This window comes from Fusarium proliferatum (genome assembly GCF_900067095.1).
Source record: "Fusarium proliferatum ET1 genome assembly, contig: FPRO_scaffold019, whole genome shotgun sequence".
Lineage (NCBI taxonomy): Eukaryota > Fungi > Ascomycota > Sordariomycetes > Hypocreales > Nectriaceae > Fusarium > Fusarium proliferatum.
The window spans coordinates 192,778-217,200 of record NW_022194808.1 but is presented as its reverse complement, the minus strand read 5'-3'; the positions used below and the strand labels follow the sequence as shown (position 1 = coordinate 217,200).

The 24,423-nt window shown below is 47.6% G+C and overlaps 8 protein-coding genes across 8 annotated transcripts; 2 read left to right on the top strand and 6 right to left on the bottom strand.

Annotated features, from left to right (window-relative positions):
* Nucleotides 1–583: 583 nt before the first annotated feature.
* Nucleotides 584–1,420, bottom strand: FPRO_16034 (uncharacterized protein; the record flags this gene model as incomplete). The annotated part of the gene is made up of 1 exon (XM_031225134.1): nucleotides 584–1,420. The coding sequence occupies one exon, from the start codon at nucleotides 1,418–1,420 to the stop codon at nucleotides 584–586; it is 837 nt and encodes a 278-aa protein (XP_031090323.1).
* Nucleotides 1,421–3,861: 2,441 nt separating this feature from the next.
* Nucleotides 3,862–5,527, bottom strand: FPRO_16033 (uncharacterized protein; the record flags this gene model as incomplete). The annotated part of the gene is made up of 4 exons (XM_031225133.1): nucleotides 3,862–4,916; nucleotides 4,967–5,277; nucleotides 5,334–5,411; nucleotides 5,460–5,527. The coding sequence occupies 4 exons, from the start codon at nucleotides 5,525–5,527 to the stop codon at nucleotides 3,862–3,864; spliced, it is 1,512 nt and encodes a 503-aa protein (XP_031090322.1).
* Nucleotides 5,528–6,955: 1,428 nt separating this feature from the next.
* FPRO_16032 (uncharacterized protein) lies at nucleotides 6,956–8,143 on the top strand (the record flags this gene model as incomplete). The annotated part of the gene is made up of 2 exons (XM_031225132.1): nucleotides 6,956–7,158; nucleotides 7,207–8,143. The coding sequence occupies 2 exons, from the start codon at nucleotides 6,956–6,958 to the stop codon at nucleotides 8,141–8,143; spliced, it is 1,140 nt and encodes a 379-aa protein (XP_031090321.1).
* Nucleotides 8,144–9,385: 1,242 nt separating this feature from the next.
* FPRO_16031 (uncharacterized protein) lies at nucleotides 9,386–10,825 on the bottom strand (the record flags this gene model as incomplete). Its single annotated transcript, XM_031225131.1, has 5 exons — nucleotides 9,386–9,600; nucleotides 9,654–9,744; nucleotides 9,787–10,108; nucleotides 10,158–10,308; nucleotides 10,357–10,825. The coding sequence occupies 5 exons, from the start codon at nucleotides 10,823–10,825 to the stop codon at nucleotides 9,386–9,388; spliced, it is 1,248 nt and encodes a 415-aa protein (XP_031090320.1).
* Nucleotides 10,826–12,801: 1,976 nt separating this feature from the next.
* Nucleotides 12,802–13,554, bottom strand: FPRO_16030 (uncharacterized protein; the record flags this gene model as incomplete). Its single annotated transcript, XM_031225130.1, has 1 exon — nucleotides 12,802–13,554. The coding sequence occupies one exon, from the start codon at nucleotides 13,552–13,554 to the stop codon at nucleotides 12,802–12,804; it is 753 nt and encodes a 250-aa protein (XP_031090319.1).
* A 2,861-nt stretch (nucleotides 13,555–16,415) lies between these two features.
* Nucleotides 16,416–19,728, top strand: FPRO_16029 (uncharacterized protein; the record flags this gene model as incomplete). The annotated part of the gene is made up of 2 exons (XM_031225129.1): nucleotides 16,416–19,245; nucleotides 19,313–19,728. The coding sequence occupies 2 exons, from the start codon at nucleotides 16,416–16,418 to the stop codon at nucleotides 19,726–19,728; spliced, it is 3,246 nt and encodes a 1,081-aa protein (XP_031090318.1).
* A 2,076-nt stretch (nucleotides 19,729–21,804) lies between these two features.
* FPRO_16028 (uncharacterized protein) lies at nucleotides 21,805–23,233 on the bottom strand (the record flags this gene model as incomplete). Its single annotated transcript, XM_031225128.1, has 7 exons — nucleotides 21,805–22,041; nucleotides 22,097–22,445; nucleotides 22,495–22,584; nucleotides 22,641–22,748; nucleotides 22,798–22,839; nucleotides 22,892–23,019; nucleotides 23,078–23,233. The coding sequence occupies 7 exons, from the start codon at nucleotides 23,231–23,233 to the stop codon at nucleotides 21,805–21,807; spliced, it is 1,110 nt and encodes a 369-aa protein (XP_031090317.1).
* A 402-nt stretch (nucleotides 23,234–23,635) lies between these two features.
* Nucleotides 23,636–24,031, bottom strand: FPRO_16027 (uncharacterized protein; the record flags this gene model as incomplete). The annotated part of the gene is made up of 1 exon (XM_031225127.1): nucleotides 23,636–24,031. One exon carries the CDS (start codon nucleotides 24,029–24,031, stop codon nucleotides 23,636–23,638), a length of 396 nt encoding a protein of 131 aa, XP_031090316.1.
* Between the last annotated feature and the right edge of the window lie 392 nt (nucleotides 24,032–24,423).

Here is a 24,423-nt window from a genome sequence, read left to right as displayed (position 1 = left end):
TGCCTTCATTGTGAAGCATTTCACGATTCTATTTCGTCCTCTGAAGTATTTCTTGATTAATTCGGGGGAGAGACCCAATGGCTTCCGCGAGGGCCATAACATTATGGCGAGACGGCAGGATGATGGTGGGTCGGTTGGGGATACCTGGTGGCCGACTAGATGTCGATAGGATGGAAAGGCGTAGATAGTCCTGATACCGCTCAGCGTTGATTGAATCAGAAAACCGCCAAGGCAACACAAGCGTTATCTTCCCTCGATGACTCCACTTAGTCCCGATAAGATCCATCAAGCAATTCATGGCTTGCTCACAAATTCTGTTTTTCTCCGTTGCCGTGGTTCCGTGTATCAAGCTTTCATGAATGACTAACTGTACCCAGAGTTGTGTAAAGACGTTGGAGCGATCCTGATACTCTATGGCGTTCAGAGCACCACAGATCTGGGGCGACGGCGTATAAGGGGTTTGAAGTTGATAGTTGGCAACAGAGACCCAGGAGGAAAAGTCAACACATTGTGGTGGCGAGAAATAGGGTGCCCAGTATTGTATCCGAAAAAATGCCACTTTCTGGTACCATGTCCGAGGTCTCTAATCTGTGGTGACGTCTTTGCTTGAGTCGCTATTAAATGCGACTAGGATGTATCTTCCAATTACGCAACGAAAATGATCATGAAATGGATCTGTGTAGCTCTCGACTATTCCCCACAGAGCTTTGAACTTCCGGTAAAGATTCAGGAAGTAGAGATTGCTCCAAGACGCGATATTCTCACAATCAAATTCGTTTTTCGCTTGATTAAGAAAATGTCTCAAAAATAGCTCGATACTAATACTAAATACAGCAAGACGCTGCACATTCATCTGAGATAGAAAGCCTCGCTGGATGGGATTTCGAGGTACCAAATTTGGATAAGCTTTTCGAAAGCAATATGTCCAGAGCATCCCTGACCTTTGAATAGTCTCATTTAAGCCGAGGCCGAGGCGCTCTCGCCGCTCTCTGGTGTGGTGTGTTCGGCTACGTGCAGTCCATCGCGAAAGCCAAATCCAATTACCATACGGGAATTGCTCTTTACTGGTCAGCGCATAGGTGAGAAGTCGGCAAAACAGCTGGGCTGTATAGAAAGCAAGAATCAGAGAAGGTGGTGAAATAGTGTTGGAGATGTGAGCTTCGCGAAATAAGTGATCTAGAGGAACAATGAATCTAGCAGCTCGCGTGAACACAAGATCGTTTATGTCTTTGGTAGATACGACCCAGAATGGTTGGTGATTGGTGCCAGTAGATGTAGGGGAAATTTCGAGAGACCCTTGGGCCATATCAGGATTTTGGCTTGGCTCAAAGTAGCCGTCATGCCACATTGTAAGAATCACGTCAAGCCGAAATGTCCTCTCTTTACGGATGCCATAGTTTGTTGAGTTTCTTGCATCCATGGCAGCTTTGATATGACGTTTGTTGGCATCCCACGCTTCGATAGAGCATTACGATGGACGTGGAAGGTTGGTGCTTGATGGCGGCCCTGATCGGCCGATGAAAGATCGCTGATCATACTCTGATTCAAAGCAAAAAGGGGAAGAAGCCCCGAGCCAAATAATTCGTATTCACTAAACATGACAGCGAAGACTTCTTTGTCACAGCTGTATGCCTTGGCACGAATAATGCCTGGCTTGTGCTCATCTGGATGGCCTGGGTTCGATGCGCGCGTACGCTTCGCTTTGACTTGGTAATCTCCAAGTTCACGGAGCAAAAACCGCTGAAAAGTTTGAGCATTCATCGGGGACGTGGTTACACATCTGTACAACTGCTCATATAGATAAGGATGGCACTGACTCTTCCAAAACAGAGTGTAAGGTTTTGGCATCACTTGGCTAGAAGATGGAGGTGTCGCGATATAATCACGAGTCCCGATATGAATCCAGCAAGAACTATTGGGGCCATAGGAGCCCGTCTCACCAAACACTGTGGACAGAGGGGGAATAAATTCTCGAAGTTGCTCGACGCGCTCCCGAAGAGAGTCAGAGAGCCCGGCCACGTCACCCTCAACCGATGTGTACCTGGTCCAAACACTCAGTATTATATTAACCGTGACACTAGGTTATTTCAACATACAATTACACCTAGAGTTATAGAAGACCTTAAAAATCTGGTCGTAGGCACGGTTAGACGGGTCGAGGAGCTCGGGGGTCCATCCAGTATTTCCTTGTCGAATATAGTCGATGAAACTTTGCGAGGCTGAGCGGCGGGCAAAGTAGCATCATCACCCAAGCTATCTTGAGGTTCGACGCTAGAACTCCCCACATCGGCCTGCTGAAACACGATAGGATGTTGTACAGACATACTTGTAGTGGCACGACCGTGATGATTTGTCGATTCCGATGGCCTTGGTTCAGTCGGGGGTATCGTCGGTGTAATGCGTAACCGATGCCGCCTGTAGCGAAACTCTCGCACGCGTTGTCTCGTGAGAGCTCGCGTCAATTCAAGAGGTGCCGTTCGACGCACGCACAAAGACGCTGAGTTTACATCCTCAGGTGCAGCAGCCTATTGCGTGCCATTCTGTATATCTATCAGCTGTCCAGAAGAACAGGGAACGACCTCAGGATCAATTGCATCACAGGTTGTTGGGCAGCAGGACGCTCGGTTATCGAGACCTGGTGCTGATATAACGCTTCCATGAGCAGTCGATACGGGAGTTGAAATCGGAATCGACACTTGATGCGTCGAAGGGCTGATGGTGTTCATATCAGGCCCGACGTGATGGCGCGACGCGTCCCCAGCCAACACCAAATTGCGTGTAGGGTCCACCATGCGAACCCCACTATGGCCTGAATATTCCTCGCGAACCAGCGCTTGTTGCATTTGGCGCTTCAGGAAACGGCGATTTCTCGCCCGTTCACGCTCGCTCTCGATCTTATTTGGATTCGTGACGGCTCGGCGACCCATCGTTCATCAGAGGCTTGGGAAACATACTCATATGGCTGTGGCCGAAAACGGCACCTTGAGGCCGACTTTCACCAGCCCCTGTTATTTAAGTTTTAAATGTGGGGTGGTGCCCCGCGCGGCTGAACTGTAACGGTTTAGCATGGTCTTATGTCATTTATATAGTTATGCTTAACTTGTGAAGGTTTTGCATAATATAACCCCAGTGGGTTAAAGCAGGGTTTAAAATTGTTATTCGGGTTACTATTGGCTCTTAGAGGAGTTGCAGGGATACCGTCCATTTTAAACAGAATTTATTTGGCTGCGACAAGGCAGGGGAAGAACGGCTCGACTAATGCTTACCCTGTAGTTACTATTTCTTAAGTTTCACGACCGATTTTAAGCCCATCAAAGCATCAATGGATAGTTTTGTAATAAAGCAGGATCTTGAATGTTCTTTTATTCGCTTTAGTCCATATTCCAATGCGTGAAATCGATGGTGTGATGTTATTGCGTTGTGTAAAGCTTGCTTGAACCCGTACCACACAAAGGCTAGACACCGAAACCCTGAGCCTTACATCGATAAATGATATTATGTAAGTCACCTGGATCGGGAATTGGCAGCTTCAGTTTTTATACCCCGGGGGTACGAATAGGTCATATATATATAGTGCGCTTCCTCAGAGACTTGACTTGGTAGACGTCGATTTGTACCCCAGGGTTGAAAATCATAGGCCACCTTTTCTGAATACGACACGACCTCTTGGTTTGTATTCTGGGGTTAAAAACTTATGGTTCCACTTACTTCACACAACCCTCTAAAGCCATTTAATTTTACTCTATTGACCTACCTTGTGACCCATTTTTACGCCACAACCTAAGCTAAAACGCTTGGGAGCCAAGGTCATCATCTTTGGCCATCTTTGGCCTAGACGCAACAAGAGCAACATCCCACAACTTAATCCCGTACAGTCTCAATCTGCCGTACTTCGAAGCCCTCCTTTTGCAACTTGACTTCTTCGACCCTGGCATCCAGGTCACTCATGCGCTTCTGCGAGGTGCCCGGCACAAACCAAGACGTGCTCGAAAACAAGACATTCATCTCTTCAAGCGGCAGCAGCTTCGTCTCTGGCATGAACGCCCAGAAAAAGATGGCGTTGGTGAAATTGCAAACCACGAATACCAGGAAGTACCTCCAACCGATGTTCTCGATAGCCGGGGCCGTAACCTGTCCAATCATGGTGTTGAAAGCGAATGAGGCCATGACACCGATAGAGATGCCCTTGGAACGGGTCTTTGTGTCAAATACCTCGGCGGGAATGATCCACGAAAGGGAGCCGCAGGTGAAGGAGAAGCTGACTTGATAGCACCAATTGGTGACAATGAAAAGCCAGCCAAGTGAATTTTGCATCGAATGCGAAACGTGAGGGAAACTAGCCTGAGCTGCGGTAACAATGACGAAGCAGATACAGTTGATACCGTTGCCGACGATTAACGGCCAGCGACGACCAAGTTTATCAATGAAAAGCACGGTACAGAGCTGCGCAAGAACAGAGAGTACGTTGCTGATGGCCTGATACTTCAATGAATCTGTGGTGTCAATGTTCATAGCTTTGTAGATATCCGGGGTGAAGTACTGGATGGCTGATACACCGGTCATCTGGACGGAAGCCTGCAGGGCGGTGACAAGAAAAAGTCGGCGGAAGCTCGCACGGTCAGTAAATAAATCCCGGTAGCCTTTTGCTTCGAGTTCGTGCTCGTGAGAAATAGTAGTCTGGATTTGGAGGTACTCGGCCTGGACCCAAGGGTCATTTTCGTTTCCATTGGTGTGAAGTTTAGCTAAAGTCTTGAGTCCTTCCTCCTCCCTGCCGTGGTCAATCAGCCAGCGGGGTGATTCCGGGAAGAGCAAAATCATGAGAGCAAGAATGCCGGCAGGAACAATTTGAAGGCCAAGGGGGATACGCCATTGCTCGCTTGTGAGGAAATGCAGGTTGGTGCCATACACGGTCCATGCTGGGTAAAGTAAGTCGCCGGGTTTCAAGGATATACGTATCTAAACTCACTTGCGAAGACGGCTCCAATACCAAGCATCAACTGTTGCAGGCCAGTTACTCGACCTCGGATGGAGGGGTGAGCGATCTCGGCTTGATACATGGGCACAATCATGACGAGAATGCCGACACCGAATCCACCAATAGCTCGACCAGCATAAAAGAAGGACAGATTTTGGCCGGCTGCTTGCAAGGCACCGCCAACACAAAAGATGATGGCTCCAATCATGATGGCCAGTCGTCTGCCCAGCCAGTCACCCATTGGGCCAGCCGCGAAAGCTCCAAAGAAGCCACCTCCAGTGAAGAGGGACACAACGGCACCGCTATGAAGTGGTCAGCAAGAGCGAGATGCAAGACATTTTCAACAAAGTATACGTACACTTCATCGGCATTCGGATGGAACATCGATTTAAAAGAGGTTGAAGCAACACTGCCTCCGATAACGCCAAGATCATAACTATGAACATTAGCTTATCTATTATCTCATTAATTTTGTGCATTCTACCCGTAGTTAAATGATCCGAGCGAGGCGAAGATGCCGACGAGAAACTGATAGGTTTTGGGAGCAATCATGGTGGATGAAGCCTTTCTTGATTTTTCTTAGGTGCAAACTATAGAACGTGCGACGAGAGAATGAAGTTTTTATAAATAACCAATTGCCGTGCTAGCACGGAGCCACTCTGCAAATCGTATAGAGAGAGGTATGGGCGCCACTAGTCTTCGGTCTGGACCCCAAAATCCCCACCCTGCAACCAACGCTATTGGAAATTAGTTACTAGACTGCACACACTCACTGTTCGATCATTGGCTCGGCTGTACAGTTGCGGGCCACCACTGATACCAGCCAGGTCATTATGTCTTTTACCTGCGGATACGGTGCTACCTAGTCTGAGACTTTCTCCATTTGCTTAACCTGAATGATCCCACTATATCCCATATAAATACCCGGATTGGGCGAATGAGTAGAGCCATCACCTGCCCCGCCGAAGTCTTACCACACATAAGCTCGGTATTTTGGCACTAACGTAAACGAGGACATGCGCAGCAATTAGAAGAGGAGAATCGTCCAGCTGTCACGCCACCTCAATTCCAATCCAACCTTTTTTCTGATCTATTCAAACCGATCACATGCAACCCTACAACAATCAACATTCGGGGTAAGGTCTGGGGTCCCAAGTCTTGGCAGCATGATAACCCCGAGATAAGGTCGGGGTTTGGCAGCAAAATTAAACGTGGGCTGAGGGGTGAGCTGATAGCTCTGCGCTAAACTCTCATAAAAGTAAAACGTGGGTTGGCCAACCCACAGTCACAATAAATAATAGGCACATGACGCGAGGAGAGACCCTTGTGTAAGGTATTAATTAGTGCGCTGCCTTATAGAGCCAGGACTATTACTATTCAAGTCAGTCCGAAGAGTTTGTCAGTGAGCTATTGGCGCGTTAAAATAAAGGTTCAAGACTAGTCCGTCATTACAAGTCTTGTTTAGGTTGGCCTGAACGTATGCAGAGGGCCGAATTCACAAAACCTGGGGACCCCAGATTCTCCAAAATATCGTAATGCGCTCCAATCAAGACCAAGCTCGCTAGTCATTGTAAGGGGAGCGCCCCAGACCTAGAGCTTAGCGCGCGGAGCTTCTATCAGCACATGACGCGGGGAAAGACTCTTACGCGAGGTGTCAATTGGTGCGCTACCTTATACAGCCAGGACTATTACTATTCAGAACAGTTGGAATAGTTTGCCAGTGAGCTATTGGCGCGTTAAGATAAAGGTTTAAAGCTAGGTCAGCATTACGAGTCTTGTTTAGGTTCGCCTAAGCAGCAACATTCTACGACTTTGATAAAGTTTGGATTAGCTTAGAGTTCAGAGAACTTTTAAAAATATAACGCTAAATCGACAAGGGTTTGCTGCCATAATGCGAAGATACTTAAACAGACATTCCTCCGCCTTTCCTAGCATTCAGCAGATCACTCTATCTATACATTTCACAGTACTCTCTTCATCATGCTTAGCATTAAGGCTTCCCTGTTATTGTCATGCTTGGCTCTCCTCAGCCCTGCATCATGCAGAGCCATAGAGGAACGGGCCGTTGCGGATCATGCCGTTACGTTCCAGACCATTTACAAGCCTCCCTCTAACTACAATACTCCCAAGACGCTGTATGGTCGAAATGTCCAGCTTGCTGATGGAACTATTCTTGCTACTTGGTTAGTTAATCCGGATGATCCGGTAAGGCGTAACCTAACATAATCTAGGGAGAACTACAGCCCAGAGCCACCTATGGTTTACTTCCCCATCTACCAGAGCAAGGACAAGGGATCAACCTGGGCGCCCCTATCTAACGTGACTGATACCAAGAATGGCTGGGGTCTTCGCTACCAGCCCTTCCTATACGTTTTGCCCCAGGCCATAGGCAATCTTGTCAAGGGAACTATCCTCCTTGCTGGAAACAGTATCCCCACTGATCTCAGCAAGACTAAGATCGACATCTATGCTTCTACTGATAGTGGCAAGACCTGGAAGTACGTCTCTACCGTCGCCACGGGAGGAAAGGCCGTTCCCAATAATGGTGAGACTCCCGTCTGGGAGCCTTTCCTGATGGTATATAACAACAAGCTCGTGTGCTATTACTCCGATCAGCGCGATCCCTCATACGCTCAGAAGCTGGTTCATCAGACCTCTAGCGACGGTGTCACCTGGGACACTATCGTCAACGATGTTCGAGGAACTAATTATTCTCAGCGTCCCGGCATGACAACCGTTACTAAGCTTCCAAATGGAAAGTGGATGATGACCTTTGAGTACCCCGGAGGTGCTTCGCCTAACAACGACGGTTTCCCCGTTTATTACCGTATCTCCGACTCCCCTCTCACCTTCGATAGTGCATCCAATCAGATTCTTACAGCCGGTAGCCGTGTGCCCAGTTCTTCGCCTTATCTCACCTGGTCGCCTTCCGGAGGACCTAGTGGATCTCTGATCGTCACTGCCAACAGTGATAATGGAATTTACATCAACACCAACCTTGGCGATGCGGGTTCTTGGAAATACTATGACATTCCTCAGCCCGGTGCTTATTCTCGACAGGCTATGGTCATGGATAATCCTGATTGGCTCTATGTCATGAGCGCTGGATATCTCGGTGGTAATAACTGGGTCACCGACAGTGTCTTTAAGCTTCCCAACCTCTCTTAATTGGTCGGAGCTAATTGTTCATTCCGGGAAACTAGTATCAGTCAGATAGTTGCTAGCGATAGTTTATCCACGAATCATAGGATGAATCTTCATTACCGTAATAATCAAATTCTGATTCCAAGTAGGATCTTAAGTGATAATTTCAACCTATCTATATACAAGATTAGGCTACTTTTATATAAAACTAGATACGATACTGGCAGCAGATCTAAAGATTATTAAATAGGCTATTTAACCTAGTGCTATAGAAGAATAGGGCAATCATCTGAGATGCAAGATACAAGTGGTTACATACCTACATTAAAAGTATGCATCATTCATAGCAGACATTAGTAACCAACATAGCAACCAAACAGAAGAACACAAAAAACAACATAGCAGTTTCTCCTGTCCAAGCGACAAGTTATGGATCTGCCTCGAGGGTCTCGATTTGTGAACGCACAGGCAGGTCTCGGTAAAGCAAAATGACCTTTGTGCCCGGGGCGTTTTAGGGTTAGGATAGGGTTAGTATTAACTATCTAAGCTATCTTGGCTCTGGTGTTGTTGGCAAGCTTATCTATATATTCTCCCCTCTCCCCTCCTTTAGAGAGAGGGGAAGGTCTGTATCTATATCCCTCAGCTTGCCGATAACTAGCCGAGGTATTACCTAGGCACAAGCGATCATTCCATTATTCCAATCTAACAATTTTAGTCTAATGTGTGATTTTAGTCTGGACTTGGAACGTAACGAAGCAATTGAGAACATTGTGCCTTAATCAGACGATACCGAGAGCCCACAGCATGTCGAGCCCAATAACAACAAAAGCCCATTATGCAACCTCAGATGCAGGTTAGGCGGTCCATGCACGTTTTGCACCTCCATCAGCTTAGACCCCAAGGAGAGTAACAGTATCTGGGATTGCATGGCCGTTATCTAGGGCAGGTATTTTGACAAAGTATCGGTAGGCTGGCGACGGGAGAGACCAAGAATAATCTTTTGGCGAACTGGCATTGTTAAGTAGGTATAAAAGGGAGCCAGTGATCATACTGGGTAAAATTACCAAAGAACAAACACCTCGATCAGCTACATCACTACTCCATTCACACAGCATGTCAGACGACCCAAAAAACAACCCCCCGCCCTCCACGTCTGAGCCTTCAGACAAAGATAAGAAGGAATAAAAAGGAGACCGTTCCAAAGAGAACCCTCCGGCTCGTGGTGCGGCGACTTGATAACAGAAAACAAGATCCATTATTAACTCCTTAAGACGATGATGGGAAGGACAACAACGAGGACGCGATAGACCTTCTTCCTGGGTTCAAAGGCGTGATTGTATTCAAGTGAAGGGCGATAGCCGGATCAGTATGTAGTCGATAGGACTGTGAGTGAATAGAGAAGTGCCTTGATTCATCAGCAACCCGGACTCGGGACTCCAGGCAAGCCATTTTAGCCCAAGTCCATACCCACCCATCGAGACCTGACACGGTTCTGCTCTTTTCTTGATCACTGGCACGACAATTTGATACTTACCAATCGGCGTCAAGAGCGTGCCAGATTCGTGGTGAATTGCATGCGCTGAGGTCCGGCATAGTTCTCCTTTATTGAGAAACTTGAGTGATATCTGCACTATTAGAGATGACATGACGCCCTGAAGAACACCTACCAAACTTCTGATTGCTTCATCAACTACAGCTTGATGGGCAGTTGACCACTCGTAGGCATAGAGATCTACTTCGCTGGTGAGGCCGGGAGGCGCTGGGTTGAACCCACGCAGTTGACTGGCTGAATTGAGTACTCCCTTCTGTAGGTTCTCGGATATGTCAAAAGTATCGAAGTGCTGTATAGACCGAAGAGGGGGCGTGATAGGGGGAGGCAGAGGGGGGAGACACGGGTCAAGTCTGTGGGTACGAATTGCCAAGGAGAAGTGTTGAAACTCCTCTGCTAAGAAGAGACGAGTCCCTAAGGCTCTACAAATACGATCATACCTACAATCTCGCCTTAGTTGTTATCCAATACAGAGCGTGGGAATCTTACTCAAGGTCAGGACGTATGTAGTGAAGTAAAAATGGGATGTAAAGGACTATGGAGCCTTGAGCCTCTGGCGGAGGTTTAGTGATCGGGATAGACTGAAAGAATCGGTCTTGGTGTTCTCCATATTGTCGCATATGTGCGATGTCGTTTGGTACTGCCAGGTATTAACGCAGGCTGGTGCAGGCTATGGTATCTTACTTACCGTAAAGAATCAGTTCCAGCGCACGGTGCCGAAGCCCCTGCACGTATAATTTGTCAAGAAGTTCAATCAGCCTGCCCACTGCGAGCAAATATCTATCCAGCGTGCTTGACGGGAGCTTAGGGTTACCCAAGAACTGTCTCAAAGTTGAGTAGACTGGCTCTTTGTCACTGGCTTCATGCAAGTCGACACTGCAGCCTGCCAAGAAAACGATCTTGTGTAGATTGCTCTCCTCCAGGGGGTCAAGTAGTCGAGCTAGGGTGCCGGGGATCCTTTCCGGCGAGTCAAAGTCATAGCGACGGCGAACAGTCTGCCAGTCGGCCTCGGTCTTTGGCACCTTCCTGGCTAGTTTGTCCCATATCGGATCGTGAGTGCGTCGACGAGGTTTAGGTGCAGGTGCGGGAAATCGGAGTGTAGTAACAAGATCACTGAACGGGACAAGCGACTCCTGGCCCGGCGGTGTCCTGCTCATATTTGCAAGGTTTCAGAAATTGAGGCTGGCGGAATGGGAGTTGGAAGAAAATATCTCACTACCGTAAGAGGAAAGAATTTATGGACTTCATGTAGGAAAAGGGGGGTTGCGTCAGCAACCCCTCACCCAAATTTAACGCTAGTGGGGTGGAGAAGGGAGGAAATGATCCCATGGACGTAAGAGGAAAGAATTCATGGAATTCGTAGAGAAAAGGTGGGTCTACTGACGGGACGGCTGAGCTTGGAGTATTGGCACATAGGGAGGACCAACACTCATTCACCGTCACCAACATCAACTTTGATCGACCTTTTTTCATGTCCTCTTCTCGCCAAGTCCCAGATCCTCGAAGATGAGATGCATTGATTGGGACTCATGAATGTGGATCATTAGAGGCGGATTTCGCACAAATTGCGGCATTGTTTTCAATATGCATGGGCGGGACTCAGTCGCAGGACCTGGAAAGGCGCTTGCAGGCATCTCCTAATTATGACGAGGGTCACCCTTCCTCCTAATCTTGCGTCCCGATCAAAAAGGGGGGCCTGCCGACGCGCAACCCTTCGCACAAATTTCTGGCTGGCGCGGGATGGAGTGAGGAAAGTATCTCACTACCGTAAAAGGAAACGATTCAGGGAATCCATTACGTTGGCCCACCCCCCCTCTCCACTCAAGGGCCGGGAAGGGGCGGATAAGGGTGGTCCGAACATTGGGACATGGGTAGCCAACATACACCTGACTACAAAGGTTATCAATACTTAAAGCAATGTGCAACCCAGACAAGGTAGCAGCATGCAGGTCACCTCTCACACCGCCTCAACTACCATTCCACCTAACAAGACAACCATCAGCAATGCATGTCGCGGCCCCTATTCTAGCCCTAGCTCTAGGAGCTATGACAATTTCCACGGTCGTGATGGCGGGTTTTTTGTTTCATCTGCATCGCATGTTTCGTCGGAAACAGTCTGAAGGTACGTATTATGCGTGTCGGACGGGTTGTGCTAATGAAAACGCTAGAACATACTAGTGTTGCGCTCAAAACATGGACAGTTCACAACATTCTCGTTCTGGTGCCCATGCCTCTGAAATGGGCCGCGACCAGACGGCTTTCTGACGGTCCTCATATTCAAATAAAGGATGCGAAGAAGCTTATTGTCTACAATCTCTTTTTATCACCACCTAAATTTAGGATCTTGAACAAGACAACCAACGAGCCACTCAAATGCCTAGCATTTGAGGAGGGTTATGGTATGGTTAGCAATGGTGAGGAAGACTTCAGACTTACCGGAATTATTCTTGACAAACGCCTTTTCGATGGTCCGACTTCCCGTTTGCTGCAGTGGCTTGGGGTACCAATAATAATGATTTCAAGTGACCCAACCTCTCCGTGCCAATGGACAGCAATGATCAGAGCTCCATGGACTCTCTTTGGCGAGTCTGTTGTACTTGAAGAACAACACCAGAAAGGCCTTTGGGGGCATAAATGTTATGGGTAGGATGTGTCTTTGGACTTGGTTTGGACAGCTGATATTGTATTTTATTATTTCAGGTATAACATTTTATATTTATATACACAATTTCTTTCGTCAACCAAACCTTGCACCCAGTCGGCATAAATACAGGGCTAAATTGAGAGCGTCCCACGGACATATCCAACGCCGAGTTGAAGTTTATGTTTTATGGTACGAGCCGTGGTCTGTCTTGAGAAACTCATACGAGGTGCTAGCAAAAGGAATTGAACTTTGAAGGGCTTGAGTGGTTAAGGAGATATATTAAGGAGTGGCATTTATTAAGAAATTGGCCAAAAGCCCTGACTACAGAAAGAAACTAAACCTCACACTAAATATACCTCCCACATCCGGGCACTGTTGTATCGTCCCTTTGCCTATCATGAGTGACTTATGTATACAGAGCTCTACGCTTACATTACAGCATGTCACTTGTTGTCCCAGGATAAAGTGTAAAGAGCGGTTGCAGCCTGATCAATCAAGCTCCTCTGGCTTCTCTGTGAGCAGCTCAGCAGCGCTACCGATATCCATATGTTGACCTTCGTCTGAATCGTGCTCTTCAGAGGTCGGGTTGACGATAAGGGACAAGATCTGGTTGATTTGGTTTCCAAGGATATCGAGTCTCGTCCAAATCTTCGTCCTTTGTTCGGTGATGAACGTTTGGAGTTGATTGAATTGAGAACTGAGACCAGGAGGCGGAGGGGGGAACCTCTTATTTCGATCACAGATCAGCCAGGCTGACTGGACCAGTGAATGTCCACCAATAACAAGTATTTGGCGGCGCAGGCCACAAGTGATCCCGCAACCAACTCTAATTTGCCTCTCCAGATTGTTTGCGTAGTGAGAAACCCCGAGACGTTCCAACTCGCTTAGATCCCGAAGAATCTGCTGCTTGCTCAGATTGTGGCTTGGCGCATCGTCAAAGGATATATCGGAAGATTGATGGTTAAGGTTGTTTCGACATTGTTGCACAAGCTCGTGTAGATTTCTTAAAAGCGCGTTGTTAGAGGTGTCTGAGTTGCTTGGATTGGCATTAAGTTTCCGGTAGATGGCATTTAGAAGATTTTCAGCATATCTGCGATTGTCGTTGAAGGCCAACAAGCCGTTAGGGATTGAAATATATAGCAGTCCACTTTCGTAGTGGGAAAAGCTGACGTAAATGGCGATGAGGTTTATAATAATAAGTTCGAGTATGTCTTTGTTCTCCTGTGCTTGGGTGCTGCTCATGGTATCGATCGATGTTGTAAGTTTAGGAAAGGAGAAAAGGTTCAGGAGCGGGGGATGGCCAGTATTTATGACAGCTTCGTCAACTCGTCAACCAATAGTATAGCTAGCAGGACAACCATTCCTATCTAGTTCTAGAGTCTAAACCCTGGAATAGGCAAGCATGTTGTTGTCCAAGATGTCGAGGCGAGACTTCTGAGTTGCAGTTGAGAAAAGAGCACTAAATCAAGGGCAGTTGCACGCCCCCCCGGACCCGCACATTAACCCATGCCCTTGCTCACTAAGACCCCTACCGCAGTTCCGGCCGATCCCTGTCAGTGCGGGGGGTATCCGATGATGGCTTCAGCACATCCATAGCAAAGTTATAAGAGCCTGTGAATTGCTATCTTGTCTAGCGATCCAACCTCCAAAGCCACTCTCTCCGCATCCTAGAATGGTTTATTGTATCTTCACTTCTACAATGTTCAGCCACCTGGGTAGGATCAATATTTGACTTACAGAAGCAAGCTCTAACGCATTTAGTGGAGGGAGGATATTTTGATGCCTCGGCATTTCTTCCAATTGTCCCAGGCCCCCAGAGCGTGGAGTGCGTCCCATCATCGGAGACCTTCTATATCCTCTACTATAGCATAGAGTCATTTCAGAGAAGAACTCGATGGGGCCTTCATTCGATGAAAAAGGGTAACCATCATGTTATTGTTGGGGCATTTTATCGAGAACAAGATGAAATTCTTGTGCTGGGTCCTCATAAGGGGCAGTATCACGATACATGGGCCAGATTCAAGGTTCCTACAAGGCCCAAGGATTTGATGTCTTACGTATAGTGCGAGTTTCTTCAATATGTTACTAGCAGGTCGTTGAGACTTTCCAAGGCTGTGAAAGAGATTGTTGTTGGGTGACTTCATGAAGAGAAAAATAGATATGTTGGGCTTAACGCTTGTACTATAGTTTGAAAGGCTACATTATGTACTTGAGGGATCCCTGGCAGTATTGTGATACGATTGCAGATGCAGTAGGGGTCTGTCAGAACAAGAAACCATGCAACCGCCACTTCCTTCGGCGAGCTACCAGTCCCTGCAGTGTACGGCGAATCGAGTCATTTGCCAAAGTACCATGACCCAACCTCTGCTTGCCACTTCTCAGACATATATAACGCCAGAGTTGCTTTTTTTTTTTTTTAATGGCCCCTTATATCTCTTTAACTCAAAGCTCGATTCCATGTCACCAAGATGACGAACTATTGTATTGTGGATCAACAGTTAGCAGGCGATATGCGTAAAATCTACAGTGAGTTTCAACTGTTCTATAAGAAACCATATCTGAAAGAAAACCCAAGAATTGGAATTTGAAGGAAACAAGGCCAATTCAACAAGCCTCTTTACGCTCAAGAGTTATCACGACATTCCAGTCAATCTTTGCGTGTTCAGTCTATCAAACAACCAGGTCAAAGCAAACCCTAAACTTCGACTGGTGTCAAATTCCAGGGACTGCATAGTTTACCGGGTTTTAATTTAGTTGCATGGAAGTCCAGGCTCTTGATATGGGCTGCAGATGTAGTAAGGGTTTGTGTTGCAACAGAGTCAGTGGTGAGGGTAGAGTTGTTGTACCCCTGAATATAGCGGCAATATAAGCTACTCGGTTGCCTTGTATAGTAACCCAACATCAACACCAACTTGTTTTCTACTATAATGCAATCAAAGTGTATTGCCATAACTGGCGCAGTTGTCGAGAAACTAGGTCGGTACAATTCAATTTCCAGGAGGGCGCTCTAACTGATTCAAGGCGCCGAGGCTTGATCCAGCGCTGCAAAACTTATCCTCTGACCAAAAATCCCATGAAGTAAGAAGGTGCCCAGCTAGTGAAACCGTTTCATGCTGTGGGAGATACTTAGAGGCTTTACAGAAACGAACTGGTTGGAAATTCTTTTGTGTAAAAGGACGCGGCGATATTATCGTTGGAGCATCTTTCAAAGACGGGGACAGAGATGTGGTGTTAGGCGATGTAACACAATCCCTGGTCCTCAAAGACCATTCTTGGCGGCTACATGCAGGCCCTTGATCTGCAACCGCTGAAGCTGAGTGATGTGGCTGCAGAGCCTGATTGTGAATGAGGCTCTGGCGGTGAGAGTGAGGTAGAGGGGTATATAAGGTGCCTTGAACGCCAAACATTTTACTTCAATTCAACAGATAATCCTCTCCTCCAATTCTTCTTCATCTATCAACAATGAATTCCTTCACTGGTCAGATTTCCTCTTTTAATATTATCCATATTACTCTAACTCTCGTTATAGATATGGAGAAGTGCTCTCAAGCAAAAGCCAACGACATGAAAAATCTCGATAATCCTACCGAAGTCAATGATATGATTCGACTGGCCATTGGAAGCCGCGATCGAGAGGTGGAGGAGCTAGGATGGGAGATAGAGCGGAGTGCCTGGTGTATTCTTGTCATGTTCATTTTTTATATACTTACCAAAATGTATACCTAAGAGGGAGGAGCCAGTTACTGTCATTACCCCTAACAGCAGAGATTAACCAATGCAATGACCTCTGAAGTGTACCTGAGGCATTTCGTGTATAGTGAAGTTGAGCGGCGTGAGTGCGACTTCCCAGGAAGTCGGCGGTTAGAAAGTGGCTCAGCGTGACATCCGCCACAACGCTGTGGCGTATCCCATCATGCGGGGAGATCTTATCAGTCAGGTGATAGTGCAGCACCATGCATACAAGTTGGTTCGAGCATCCCCGCGCGCTCGGATCTCCAAGCCATAAGAAACGGTACATAAGTAGCATGGTGCCCCCGCTATAGAACCCGCCTTCAAAACAAATTATATCCACTTTGCACTGAGCTGTCCCTCTCCGCAACACTATGTTCACACAGAGCCCTCCTATCATCTCAGCATCAGACCCATTGGTCACAAAACTGAAAGATTTTTATTCAACCTTCACTGCAATCCTTTGCACGCTTCGCAATGAAATCCCTCAACCGAAGCCCCAGACGCGTTCCACGGTCGCGGAAACAGCTGAGCAAGCAGCACTGAGGACAACTGAGCGTGACATGACTATTTTGCAGAGCCAGTTGGAAGCAATAATATCGCAGGCGAAAGGTACCCAGACTCAGCCTCAAAATTTTAACCTTCCTGGCGTTGCTGCCCTCTTGGAACAAAGCATTAGCGAAGCCACAAACCGCCCACAGATGGACACCCAAGCAAGTAAAACCTCATCATTACAGCCTGCACAGACATCGGACGATCAACAGTCCGTCGGGTCAGAGGATGTGATCATGACTGGTCACAAGGACGGAGGTGACGACGCCCAGCACACAGCCCAGCCACCAACCATACCGAGCCCAGCTGAGCGGGCAAGAGTCGACCTAAATACAATACCCGGTAGCATGGCATTCAGAAGGAGCTGCTCGGTTTTGAGTGGATCAACGAGTTCCTCCATGGCCCCCGACGCGTCACCAGCTGGTTCTGTCGCGACCACTCACGTTACATGGCCGGAGAGCTCTGCCGGGGCTTGTGAGCAGGATGAGTCCATTTTGGACGTGGACATAGGGAATGGCGCGCAAACAGGACAATCCTTCGCCGGAGGCCTCAATGGGATCACTGACTGTTGCTCGCGACGACATGCCGAGACCGATCAGAGTCCTATGGCCGATACCAGGGCTGACCCGCCACCACGGAGTCCTGCAGCCAACAACGAAGCTAAGAACGAAGCCAACTCTCAGATGCACACGGCCGATAGTACAGCCAGTCCTCCACCACCAGTAGCCCACGATATAAGCCCCCCCTCCAATGAGCAATCGCATAGAGATGATGATTTGGACCAAGTGATGGATGAAGCCATAGACATGCTCGCCGCCCATAGAGATAACCAACACGCCGACGACCAACAAGCCTGTGCCCGCTCAAGCAGAGAAGAAAGCGATGCCGCTAGCGAAGGAGTTGGGCCGAATATCAGGCCGAGCACACCAACGATACAGAGGTCGTCACAATCTCAGGCCAGCGAAGCTGTGGACACGTCAACAGCTAGCTCTGTTGTGACACACATCACGTGGCCAGACAGCTCCGGTGGTACTTATGGGCAAGATACTACCATGTTGGGTGTTGAAGGTACAGAAGATGATGATCAGTCACAACAATGCCTAGGTGGAGACCTCGACGCAGCGTCAGCTGAGACGGGTATCCAACGGCTGCAGAGCCCTGCAGCCAACGAGACCACTAACGAGAGTGACTCTGCGGCCGACATTAATCAGATGCCGCAGGGCCCTACAACCAACGAGGCTAGTTCTCCTGGTTCTCGCCAATCATCAACAGAGGACATCGATGACCAAGGATCGCAGTCCACGCCTTGTCCAAATAGGGCAGAAGGGGATGCTGACGAGCTGTGCCCCGGACCCGGAAGCACATTACCAACTCTATCGCCCGCCGATATGAAAAGGCTTGTTTCCAAGATTCAGGAATTAGAAGCCCAAGGCTGTGGACAGCATGTTGCTGTTCCTCGTGTTGATGTTGATTTGGAAGATGTGAAGAAAAGTATCGACACGGGAGAATGGAGATGTACAACCATGGAATACAAAGCGGTCCGGAAAGGCGGGGGGTACGCGTGGATCTATTCAGGCATGCCGAAGAACCAACCTTTGCTCGATTGGCCAGCTTTTACTGCAGAATTCAAGCGGCCCACAACCGAGGAAGCCAAGGGTGTGTTTGAAGACACGGCCCAGAATCCACCAGAAGGGAAGATTCCTTACTATATTGGCCATGCGGACATTCTCTCTGAGCAGTCATTAGATCCTGGGCCTCTTATTACTGGAAACAGTGATTTCAAAGACATACATACCAACTATCACCATATTGGGGGTCATCAGTCCGGAAATCGCATTCACTGGGAAGATTTTACTTACCTAGATGAAACCAATGAGGAACCAGTATATCGCGGTCTGCGATCCTATAACGAGGTTTACTTTGGGACTGGATATAAACTTTGGCTGGTTATTGCAAAACATCACATAACCAAGTTTGATACATATGTCAGAGGAATGTGGCAATGCAAAGACTGCATGAACGGAATTTCGCACAGATGTCTCTTTCTTTCCCCCTCGAGACTTGAGAAGTCGGGCATACACTATACTATTCACGTTATTGGACGTGGCGAAGCTTTCTGGACCTTACCTGGGCAGCAACATAGCATCATTAATGTTGGCCATTGCGCTGCCCGGTCAATGAACTTCCTATACCCTGGCGAAACAATTGATTTCAAGAAGCTCGTTCACTGTTCCGAGTGTGACCAGCACCCGATCAGCTTACAACATGGCGTCGGATTACTCCCAAAGGAACCCAGCCGGAAGCGCAAACTTTTACACCCCAGCTTCCCTTCAAAGAAGACACGCAACGAGACTGCTCCCCAACGAGAGCTCGTCAAAATCAAGAAAGCGCTACAGCTAGCAAAACTAACTTATCGGCCGATAGGGATCGACGACGAAGATCCATCCATCGCAGAAGTCAACGTCTATAAGCTAGTGGCCGCAGTGCGTAGCACACTCGCCATAGAGCAGTTTATTGAAGTTGTGCGGCAATGCAGGGACCCGCAAATCAAGACTCAACTTATCCAAGCGCGAAGCTCCTTGGAAGGAGCTGTCGAATTAATGAAAGCTGCAGACGATCACACAATGGCCCCAAAACTTCGCGTTCGGCTTGGTCAATTGAATCTTAGTCAACAANGCTGAAAAGGAAAAAACGGGCTATCGGAAAAACCACAAGGCAGGCTTTCTCGACGAATTTGCAGCCAAGCATGGGTTAACAAGGCTTCGGCTGAAACACCATCTTCAAGAAGGAAAGAAGTGGACATCGCTATGCACGTCGCACGATGGACTACTGCCTTTTATTTTCTTGATATCAGAAACGGCTCTTGGAATTACTAAAGAGGACTGGGTAACAGCCACTGGCGAGGAAAACAATAAAGCATTCCACAAACTCCTTGATGATAATTATATGAAGAACCTCTGTATAGCAGGAAAGGCACTTGAAAAATTGCTTTTTGGAGAGTCGGTCAAATTTCTTTGGGAGAAGAATGGCTTGGACCCAGATGCGCATAACATCGATGAGTTGCTTAAGGAATACGAAATGGAAGAGGCGAGCGCTGCCCCAACTGACCATGGTGCACGCGGGGCAATGGCTTAGTCAGTTGGATCTGCAAATCCAACTTAGTCATCATGCCATAATATGACTACCCTAGACAGAGTAATAAAATCATAAATAAAAACACGCCATATCGATGTATACAACTTATTCTCTGCTCCTTTATCTTCCCTCTCTTCATGTAAAATAAATGTCCTGTCTGATACTACTAATGTGACGTATTTTATATACAATCTCCCTTATTCGGCAGCGCTGGAATGGATGTCCGAAAGGGCTAAACCGTCTCAAGATCATGATGCTTGGGCAAAGTAAGGATTTCATCCAGCTTAGCTTGTACTCGAGTTATGTTAGATTCGACAGAGGTTGCGTAAAAGGGAAATCTCTGTCCCTTGCCAATGATTTGTGACTATAGATATCAGTTGTACATATCATTAGACGCGACGGGAAATGACGAAGTAGGAGCCCAACCATATTTTCTGCCTTAGGCACTAAACTTTATTCCTTGACGAAAAAGCCAGAAGGATGTCCTCGGGTTTGAGCCCGCACAAATCATCACGGGTTGGTTTTTTCAGGTGGGAGAGGATGGGGTTATTTCTTGCAAGGGCAACGACGTGTATGCTGCCAAGAAGAACACCCACGGAGTCTTCCAGGATTCGAAGCCTCTTTCGACCCTGGAAGCATTGAAAGCGGCTCTTCTTCAGGAAGGAGTCGTCGCCTAACCGTTTCGGTGCTCACCCGATTCAATGGCTTGGACGGCCTGGAATTGATTGCGATGGCGATGGTAAAGATAGCAGGATGAGTTGTTCCTTATATAAGAGTACAACCTCGAAGATCACAGCCACTCATTAAGCGAATTACAGTAGTCTCCATCGAACATATGGTCTAGTGTGATAGTTATACCTGGAACGGTCCATTGCAGGCACTGGCGAAGAATTCGGAACATGGACAAACGATGGCTTTGTGCACTTTGTGATGATCATCGCCACATACGATCGTCAAATCTGAATACGTGCCGTCGTCAAAGAGTCTGTAAGCATTTAGAGTGTGTCTCAGTAAGGACAGCGGGCGACGGACTGTTTTAAGCAACGCAGAAGAGCATCGCGTCGCTCTTGGGCCCTGTTCAGAGCCATGCCTGACTGAATATGGAAAAGGGGATCTCTGTGTGGAGCCTTGAAATGACTGGTATGGGGTAAGGATAAAAGATGCCCCGCTCAACAAAAGAGCATTTACGTCATCGACACCTGAGGATATGAACAATAATCTTGGTATGGTAGTATTGTACGCAAAAAGGAATGGTTACACCCTCCATGGTAGTCTACTGTTACAAGGAACAGAGTAACCGAGTCTGTTTTCTGTCTTATTGCTGGCACAAATTATGTTATTTATGTACTTGGTGACTCATTACGTTCTGGGAGTAATTCATTGCTGTTACATGCTTCACAACACAACACATCCTGCTCGATTGTAAAAAAGACTTCGGGTTGTTCCCAGGAACAAGAAATAACTAATCACAGCATTCTCTAGCTCGTTTCTTGTTTCTCGTTTAAGGATCTCTCAGTACTAGGTACAAGGAAGGCGGCATTGTGGCTTGGCTCTTTGTTGTCACACTTCAGGCGTCCGTATGGTACTGCCCAGTTACTGCCGAATGACCAAGATCTGCCACATGATGATTTCGTATTCTCGGTTATTATAACCTCATCCAGAAATAACCATCCTAGCACAGCTTTAGGCATTTTAAGTCTATCGATATCTGACTGCCGTTATCGCCAACCTCCAAGACTGCGTCTGTCGGTCGTGAGAGTCGTGGCTGAAAAGTATTTCTGATCTTTTTAAATACCATGAAGTACTCTAGAGGCTGGTTCCAATTCCGGACATGAGGACCGAAATATTGCTTATAACACTGTGTTTCGAACCACTTTTTTTTCTTAGAAGGAACTTACAGCCGATTGCATCCTTCTCTCTTTTGCAGGTTCATCTATTTCCTTTTACAAAATGTGTAAGGAGGATGTTTAGTTAGGTTCGTTATTGAAGGACTGTCCATGGTTTTCATACACTTTAATCTTTAGCCCCACACTCAAAGAAGTTCTCGCCAAATAATGACGCTTGCATGCTTGTACCTCAAGGCTCCTTTGACTTCTGAGCCCACATGACATTGGCACGGTAGTAAGAATGATGCTGATTGCTTCGCAGTTCTTTGCGTAAATGGGCAGCGTACACCCTGATCTCATCCTGGGACCAGCCAATCTGTGTCGCCATAAAACCCACTGCCCCTTCAATGTCGTTCTCAATCGCGGCTTGGGTGAACTGGCCGATCTTCTTCAGTTCAGGATCCTTAGGCCAGCCAGAAGTTGGAAGCTTAAATACCGTAGGTTAGTCGAGCGTCTGTGACGCAAAGATAGAGGAAACATACCTTGATAGCCTTTTCCTGGATGTTGACAAAGCCAGCCGCCTCCATTGCCTGTCGTTGCAATTGGTCGCGCACCACGGCAAATGACGCTGTGGACCCTAACTTCTTGGCACCCTCTCTGAAGATCATGCCCCATTGAGCCAGCGCAGATTTGTCGGGAAGGGTATTATCGTCCGACTCGAAGAAACCATTGACCTCGAAAGACTCAAGCCAAGCGCCGGGCTTGAGAGCCATATATGCCTTCTTAAAAAGTGCCGTCCAGTCAGTCACGGAACCAATGAGCCAACGTGTGTGGATAAAGTCAATCGAGCCGTCTTTGAAAGTCCAGTCTTGTGCAAAGTCGTCAATCTCGCTCCGGGAGGTTAGTTGTTAATTCTGATGCGGTCCAGGGAAAAGCGTACAAATGCACATTGGGAGGAACCCAGCTTGGCTGGATAGGAGACAAATCGGTACCAATCACTTCGGCATTGGGATATTGGTCGCCAAAATCGCTACGAATATCATGTTAACAGCTGGGTGATCAGAAGAGAAAGCCAGATGAACATACATTGCCCAAACACCAGTACCAGTTCCAATATCAACTGCCTTTTCTATCTTGTCTGAGAGAGGCGCGAAATGCAGCTGGCCGTCCATGGCGAGGGTAAAAACGTGGTGCCTTCACGGACGTTAGTATTTGCTATCCTAACATCGATATATAGCCTTACTGAATGTCAAGTGTCTCATTTTGTTGCTCGTCGTTAGGACCCCTTCCTTCATTTAGATATCGTGTCTTGATCGACTCCAAAATTCTATGCCTACCAATATTGATGGCTCCCGCGATCGCTATGGTATGTACGTCCGTTGAGCTCACGGTACTCGAGGATGCTGGATGAAATGGAGGCAGTAGAGCTGGTGGTATTATCGCCGAGTGCCGAGTCGTTATCGTTCTGATAAGGGTTGAGCGTCAGAAATTGTCGAGATACTAATCAAACATTGTATGTTCACCTCGGGAAGACCCTGCTCAGTCCAATGTTCACCTGGCTGTAACTCGCCCTCTCCAGGCTCGTGCTGCACAGGCGATGGTGTCCTCCGATACGTTGGACTCGATGGCTCAGGGCTCTTGGGCTCCTGTCCCATGGCCTTGGGGGGTGTATCTGTCATGATAATCGTCAAATTAGGTAGAGGGCGTGTTTAGACGAAGCAACGTCTCAAAAAAAGGTCTGTGGATCGAAGAAAGCGGAGGAATGAACTAAAGACGTGGCGCAATAAACAATGGAATGCCAACTGACGCGTAGGGGGTGTTTTGGCGAGGGTCTTTGTCAGACAAATGGAACGATTAGCATTGCATAAAACCCCTGTTGTACCTGTGCAAACTTCCCTAGTTGCACGCAGCTTATCGATAAGATATCAATTTTTATCGATAATCAGTCCCTGCTTACCATCCCCAGGTTCTGGTCTAAGCCCAAAAAAGATCTTCCTCTTCAATGCAGCTGGGGTGCTGAAGCTTCTCAACAAAAACCACTCCTGGTACTCTCCCAGGCTTTATCAACACCATGAATGGAATTAGGGGGGGACCCCAAAAGCACCTGACAAGCAGTGGTCGCGCCCAGAAGAACAACAACGCGAGGAAGCCGAACAGCGAGCGAGCACATCCTTACCGCTAATGCTGCACCAGCATCTCGAAATGTGCCACTCACTTGATGTGAGCTTTTTGATGGCGATCGATCGTTCTCGACGAAGAGAGTAATCATCAACCCGACCAGCTGACTTTCCCGTCGGTGAATCGATACATGGGACAGCTTTGCGGACGACCAGGAGGGCATTTGGAAGCAGGGATGCTCCAGCCGGACACGCCTGGGCTGTCGTAAACGTTCTCCAGGCAAGAGTACTACGAATACGACAACCACGAGAAGTACAGGGCCTTACGATCGTGCTTTTCAACAACACTTGATCGATCATAATATCTTTCCCTAGTTACGAGTATCCCGATGATCACGAACTATTCGAACCCGATAACATATTCTGCAGCACTGACAGGATATGATCACAAGCAAGGAGGAAGCAAATACCATCCATCCAGGTTTAAATAATCAGTGGATGAACTACTGCGAGCAAGTTGTCTCGAAGCAATCATTCATTCCCACGCGAGCACCGGTGTTCAGGTTCAACAAAAAAATAGAAAATAGGGCTTTTTATAGCTCAACGTTTAATTATCTTCCCATTTTCCCGAAAAGGGCTGACTCGAGCCATTGTATTTGACTGGGTCAACCGCTGAGCGTGGTCGAGTACCGGCTACCGGCTGGGGGGCGAGTCTTTGGTGCTTGGTGTCAATCGGCGTGGTGTGCCCGCCT